The following is a 6,813-nucleotide window of genomic DNA, read 5'->3' as shown; positions in this document are numbered from 1 at the left end:
TGGCATCGTGGCAGCGTGGCAAGCTCATAGCCCCATTGATGGAGTGTCAGCCACGTCACAATCACCGTCCACGTTTTCTATGCCTCACACTCCTCCTCACCTGCTGCTTGCTTCCAGCTGCTGTTAGTCTAACTCCAATAACCACATTTGCAAGCCAGCAGCAGCTGAACCGTTGCTGTTGCTATTGCTGTTGCTATTGCTGTTGATGTTGGTTGCCAAGCGCAACCTGCTCGGTGGTACGGTTGCCATTGCCTGCGCTCAAACTTTGTTTATAAACATTTCACGTTGCAGTTGTGTAGGAGACGAAACGCTGCCCGCACAAATGTTGTTCGTGTTGTAAAGTTTTATTATTACAGTTTTTATATACATATATCTCTCTCCATTTCTCTCTCTTTCTATCTATCGACATATTTTCTGGCATACAGGCAAACAATGTCAGAGCACAGCCAGTGTAGCAATATTAGCAACAACAACTAAACATTTTTTTGTTTGGTTTTTGTTTCGCAACAATAACAACAACAAAAAAAACACAAAAAAACACTTGCTAAGGACGACGCTTTAATAATTTGCCGAATACATGCCGCGCCAGCATGTCCAAGAAGAAGATCGCACCGGAAAGACGTCCCTACTGCGATACGCGGCTGCAGGATGCCAACTATCGTCGCAAGCGCACGTTGCATGTGGCACACATCTGCCAGGCCCAGACGCAGACCAAGAAAGGTGGCAAGCGGCCGCTTAACGATTGCCCCTTCTTCAGCATGGAGTATAGTTTTGATGAGCTGCCACTGGATCCAGTGAAGGAGTTTCTGCTCGAGAAGATCTGTGAGTAGCTGTCAGCTTGATTGACAGACGACTAATGTTCTTGGTTTGCTTTGCTTTGCGCCCTGCTATCTTCCAGCACACATGCAAAACGATACCATTGTGGGGCGTTGCAATCACGAGCTTGACTTTCATCTATACGATATGGTGAACGTGAAGGATAAGTACAAGGTGTGCGACGATGATGACTTGCAGCAGCTCGAGCTCGAGGATATTGTGATGCCAGAGAAGTTTGAAATATTGCGCGATGCCAAGGATCACGGCTACAATTTCGACCAAATGGGTAAGCGTCGCTCTCTCTCTCTCTCTCTCTCTCTTTTAAATTGTTTTTAATTTTCACAACATTATTGCCGCATTGGTCAGAGTGCGTCTGTGTGTCTAGAACATTAGTTGCATTATGTTATTCAATAAGCAACAACGTTTACCACAAAAAGAACATAACAACAAATACTTTATTAAATGTGCAAAACATGCACGCTGTGTTCACCTCCCCCGCCCTCCGCACAGTGTCCCACACAAACTAGCAGCTCGTTTATTTTCCCCAGCGACACGGCTCGTTGGAAATTTGTTCACCTGTTAGCATAAAAATTTAAAACATTATCCTTTTAACATAAAATTTTATATGCCAGCAACAACAACAACAACGCAAGCCCAAAAAAAATAATAAAAGCCAAAAGCAAAAAAAAAACACAGAAAAAAACAAATGCGTATGACATTTATTTGTATATCCTCTGGGAGTGACTAGCAGCCGTGGCACCAAAGGCGACAACTGCAATATAGAGCTTTGCTCTCCTGTTACATGTTTATCAATGTATTTTATTTAGCATTTTAGTGCTTACATTAGATACTCTTCATACAAAGAATTGACATACCAAGCTCGAATTTTTATAATTGTGAAAATTAAAGCAGGCAAGTGTATAACTATCGATACTATCGAAATGAACAATGCTACAGTTTCGATATTGTATCACAACTTTTGTTGAAAAACTTAGGATATTGCTATAATCAGCATGACTTGAAGTCGACTAACGCTTGGAATTTAAATGACATTCACTTGTTTGTATGTTTGTATAACTTTGTCGCTGGCTCTTGTGATAAAAATGTTTCATTTTACGTATAGTTTTTTAATATTTAATGTCAGCTATAGAATGGGGGGGTGGCCATAGCCATAGCTGCTGTAAACAGAGCATGACTCTGAGGACTTGGACCAGAGCGTGGGCGTTGCCTGGCTGTCCCTGTCGCTGGCTGCTGCTGCTGCAGGTGGGTGGGTGGCTGGGTGGCTGCTGTAGTTACAAATTCATATGCGCAATATGTGGCATGAAAGCATGTTGTCGATAAACATTAGCATATAAAAATGTGACAAACGGCAATGGGCAACAAAAACGTTTTGGTATGGGTGGCACAAAGGACGAGGTCCATTGGCTAAATGACCGCTGAGAGCTGTAGAGACAAACACACGGACAGCATGTCCATGGGGCATGTGTGGGAGAGAAAAAAGTAAAGTGTATGTAAATGTAAATTAATTTGAATTTAATCATTTTAAAAGCGAACTTTGCGCTGCAATGACTTTCATTTAAAACAATTTCATCCTGCGCATTTATTTGCGTTGCCTTTGAGTGCAGCTACGCTCAAACAAAAAATTAAATAAAAATAAAAAATATAACAAGAAAATCAAATATGTTTACACGCATACAGTCACACAAATAATATGTGTACACACACACACACACATACATGCATACATATATCAAGTTCATGTGCAAATATTAAATGAAAATGGCATTTTCATTTCATGCTTTTTATTATTATTTCTCACATATGTATGCATATTTATTTTTGGTTTATTTTTGCTTGCAGCTTGTAATCAATTTCCCTGGATTGACAAATGGATGACTGGCGGTAATAAATAAATCTTCATATTTACATAGCGAGCATTATTAAAAATATTTTTTTTGCAGTGCGTCCCAGCGAGCAGGAAATTTATGAAATGACCAACAAGCTGCTTGACATTTATTGCAAGCGACGCGTGCGTATCTTTTACTTTGACTGCGGCACACGCTCATCCTTGTGGACAAATCAACTGAGACGTCAATACGGCGCGCCCTCGGAGCTAATTGGTGCCTACAATACGCCCACTGCCAGGCACTTGCGTGTGCCGGCGCTGGAACCGAAAAGCAAAGTGAAGAAGCCAACGTTTAAGGCTGGGGATCATTATGCGCTGCGAACGCCACAAGGTTGGAGACTTGAAGCCAATTGATAAACTAATTTACGCATAAACTTTCGCTTAGAATGCCGCAATGAGCTGAATCGCGTGGGTAAGATCATTGATGAGCTTATGGCACCTGTGCTAAAGGAGGCGCAACATAATACCGAACATAACAAGCTGCACTATTCCACTAAGCCGGACTGTCAGGCACAACGCAAAGCAGAACTCAAGCTGGTAACGCTACACAACAATATTTTAGTTTATTATTTACTTAAATGCAATTTGTTTAAAGCGCAAGCCCAAATGCAAAGTCAATACCAAACGCATACATCGCAAGAATTTTGCCAGCAATGAAGAGTTTCTCAAGTGCCTTAAGAAAATGGAATCCACGTGAGTTGCAGTTGCTCAAAGCTCATATATGTGAATAACGCTTATTCAAATTACAGGCATTTTCCCTATATGGCGCCTTTGCAACCTGTGGAGCCCGAGGAGCAAAAGCTGCAGCTGTTGTCGAGATATCAACGCAAGTTGCGCGCCGCTGAGCAGAAGTTTACTTTGGAGATCATGAAACGTTACAAATGCCTGTTGAAAAGCGTAAGTACCCAGCGCACATATACGAGATCGTAAAAATAAAGAAGCGACAGGCATAAATAATTTTAATGCCCGCTTGACTGTCCTTTGCGGCACGCTCCCAATGTCCGAGATGCCAGCGAGCGCATAAAAAATGTTAATAATAAACTTGATACAAAATAAATATGTATGTGTGTGTGTGTGTGTGTGGGCAGCAGCGTGCGTGTGTGTAAATTAAGCAGCGTGCTTATAAAAATTATATAATTCATAGCTCATAAAAATTATGGAGCAACTGTTGTGGCATGGCCGAAAGTTATGAATAACGTGATTAGTCGTGAAAAAAATGTACGAAAATATGCTGAGCATATGTTTGTGCCAGAGGCGTACCCAAGGGGGCTGCTCCAAATATACTAAAACACATGCCTTTCATTTTGTGCGCCTCTGCTGTGCGTGTGTGCGTGTTTTTTATGAGCATTTGAAGCTATTAAGCGACTGCACTTAAATGTGATACTCTCTCTCTCTCTCTCTCTCTTTTCAGATGTCCGTGCTGCAGCTGGAAACGTATCCTTCCAGGCTTATACGGCTGGCAGTGCGACGCATTGATTCACACAATCCCGTGCTGCAGGATGCTTTCAAATTCATATTGCAGGAGGAGGTAAGCCCCAGCAGCACACGTTTTGCCATCCCGAAACTACTCACTGACTCACTGACAGTGCGTCAACATTATTAGCAAACTTAACTCGCTCTGTGAAAGTTTCAGCCTTTCTCTCTTTACTCTTTTTTTTTGTCTGTTTTGGGCGCTAAAAGTTTTGTCAGCCAACACGGTAGCATATTAAACATGCGATGTCAGAACGTGAGCAAAGCTCTAGCTGATGGATAAGTTGGGTGTGGGGGGGCAGCTAAAGCGATGCGTGTTGATGTTTTGACGTGTGCGCCAAGTTAACTTTTTGGTCTCAAGCATTTCGCTAAGCCAGAAGCTGCCAAATCACTGCAGCTAGCTTAATGAGCAACAAAGCCAACACACACACGCGCGCGTTATCGCTTGGCTGTTGCCAAGAGGCTCTTGTCGAAAGTTTCGCGGAATGGGAGTACATGATTCACCAGCTAACCAACTCGTTACAGAAACATTGGCCCAAACTGCCGCCAGAAGTTATATTAATGGATTATCTGTTTGTGGGCGACCGCAGCATACGCCTAGACTTTGCTATATTAGTTATAGTCTGCCTCATAGATCTGCAAGAAGATTTTCGCTATCATGTCAAACGCGCCTTTTTGCGTTATTTGCTGCAGTGAGTACTTAAAACTTGTCTGGCTGCAATTTAATTATGCGCTCTCTACAATTAGATCCAAAATGGAATGCACACGTCTGCAGCTGGAGCCAGAGCCACCGGATTTTCCCATATTGACTATAACATCGCCAGTGCCTTGGCGTTCACGCTTGCTGCTGGCCAAGAGTCGCATTGGCGAAATGCTAATGATAACACATCCCACCATACAAGCCTTGAATCTGTTGTGGCATCAGCTCTATGGCGATTTGGTTATAGTTGATCTGTCCAAGCTGCTGCTGAGCCAAAGACCGCTGGATGCGGATGTGGTGCAGAATTTTGTCAAGGAAAGTTGTGCGCAAGTCAAAGATGTAAGTTAATGAAGCTTCTATTATATTGAAATACATTTATATTTATGCTTTAGCTGCTGGTGCATGATTGGCTGCCACGCTGTGCTGACCTAATGGATCTGATGCGCAACAGCTGGAAGGATCTGGTGCCCATGTCTGGCAAATACGGTGGACGTGCCAGCACCTTGTTCAAATGCATACACTCGCTAATGTCCAGGCATCTGGATGGACTTATACACAAGAGTTTGGCATATTTATTTAAGATACTCTGCGCCTATAAGGGCGGCAACGATATTGAATCCTATTCCATGCATGATAAGAAACTCAGACGTCGTCCCTTAGTTGCGCTAATTGTGTCTGTGGTGGGCGCGCATTTTGACAATGAGCCCATTGACTTTGGGCCAGGCATTAGACCTGATGAGAACGTTTATGTATTCGACAATGATGATGCGGATCCATTTTATCAATCACCTGGCACGCAAACGACGGAAGTTGTAAGTTACCCAAAACTATTTAAAGTGTATAGCTTATAATCAACTTTTTACAGCCGCCTGATGTTGATGATGTGGTCTTGTTTGAAATGGACAACAGCTACAAGTTCTACATATATCCCTATATGTTGGAACTGCCTGCTATATTCAGAGACTTGTTCAAAAGCATTCTAATGGTGGGCTATGAAATACCCAGGCTGGAGTACATAATGTCCGGCGGCAGTAAGTGGGCTCTTGACTTTAATTAGAATTTTATATTTAATGCTGAACTCTTTTTAATTAGCACGCGAAACCTTTGGCTATTTGCACTACATAGACGAGGACCATGATGACTTCCTTGTGCTCTGCACCAAGGTTGAGGAAATAGTCAAAATCAATTGGCGTGGTGTGCATGTGTATTTGAAGCCCATTTACAAATATTATTTTGGCTTGTTTCAAAAGCTTATAATGCCCATGGTGGAGAAAATCTGGACGGACAATACATTACCTGAATTAGTGGTGCGTATGCAAACTGCCAAATTAATAATATGTATTTGTGTGTATTTGTGTGTGTGTGGTTGAAAGTCAGCTTGCAACCCTGTCAATACAGACAATGCCTTTGGGCGTTCGGTCTGCGTCTCGCCTTCAAAATGAATTTAATTATTTATTTCGATTTGATTATACGCAATGATGCGTAGAATTAACATAAAATTTCATTATGCAATATTAATAAACTGCTGACAGACAGACAAACGGACTGACAGGCAGCCGCCTGCCTGATTGAATGACTGGCTGGCTGGCTGACTGGCTGAGTAGCATATTAGGGCAGGCAATTGCTGTAATTTCACAACAACTACAACGCAGGCTGTCTTTTGTTATAATTTATGTACACGTTGTGCTCTTGTTGTTGTTGTCAGACTTCTCTTAAATTCCTTAATTAAACTTACTGATTGTCTGTGCATGCCAAATAGCAGTCAGTCGTATTCAGTATCAATGCCAACTAATTGAGAAGAAAAACTATTTAAATTTATGTAATGCATAACGCTGTCAATATATATGAATATATATACAGTCAATTAGCTGTTGCTCAGTAAATTCTCGGCATATGCATTAAGTTGTATGCTACGTGCAAC

The 6,813-nt window shown here is 41.9% G+C and overlaps 1 protein-coding gene across 1 annotated transcript in view; it reads left to right on the top strand.

Moving 5' to 3' along the window:
- The first annotated feature begins 487 nt into the window (after window positions 1-487).
- LOC108600099 (dynein heavy chain 3, axonemal) overlaps window positions 488-6,813 on the top strand; it is a 30,156-nt gene continuing 23,830 nt past the window's right edge. The window contains exons 1-13 of the mRNA XM_017987468.2: window positions 488-822; window positions 899-1,102; window positions 2,677-2,718; window positions 2,778-3,053; window positions 3,108-3,259; window positions 3,318-3,415; window positions 3,472-3,619; window positions 4,134-4,250; window positions 4,718-4,884; window positions 4,940-5,231; window positions 5,285-5,704; window positions 5,758-5,923; window positions 5,985-6,199. Coding sequence (XP_017842957.1) covers window positions 591-822; window positions 899-1,102; window positions 2,677-2,718; window positions 2,778-3,053; window positions 3,108-3,259; window positions 3,318-3,415; window positions 3,472-3,619; window positions 4,134-4,250; window positions 4,718-4,884; window positions 4,940-5,231; window positions 5,285-5,704; window positions 5,758-5,923; window positions 5,985-6,199 — 2,529 coding nt within the window. The 5' untranslated portion in view covers window positions 488-590. The remainder of the gene's footprint in view (window positions 823-898; window positions 1,103-2,676; window positions 2,719-2,777; window positions 3,054-3,107; window positions 3,260-3,317; window positions 3,416-3,471; window positions 3,620-4,133; window positions 4,251-4,717; window positions 4,885-4,939; window positions 5,232-5,284; window positions 5,705-5,757; window positions 5,924-5,984; window positions 6,200-6,813) is intronic.

Source organism: Drosophila busckii, chromosome 3L, assembly GCF_011750605.1.
Source record: "Drosophila busckii strain San Diego stock center, stock number 13000-0081.31 chromosome 3L, ASM1175060v1, whole genome shotgun sequence".
NCBI classification, from domain to species: Eukaryota; Metazoa; Arthropoda; class Insecta; order Diptera; family Drosophilidae; genus Drosophila; species Drosophila busckii.
This window is presented reverse-complemented; position numbering and strand designations above follow the sequence as displayed.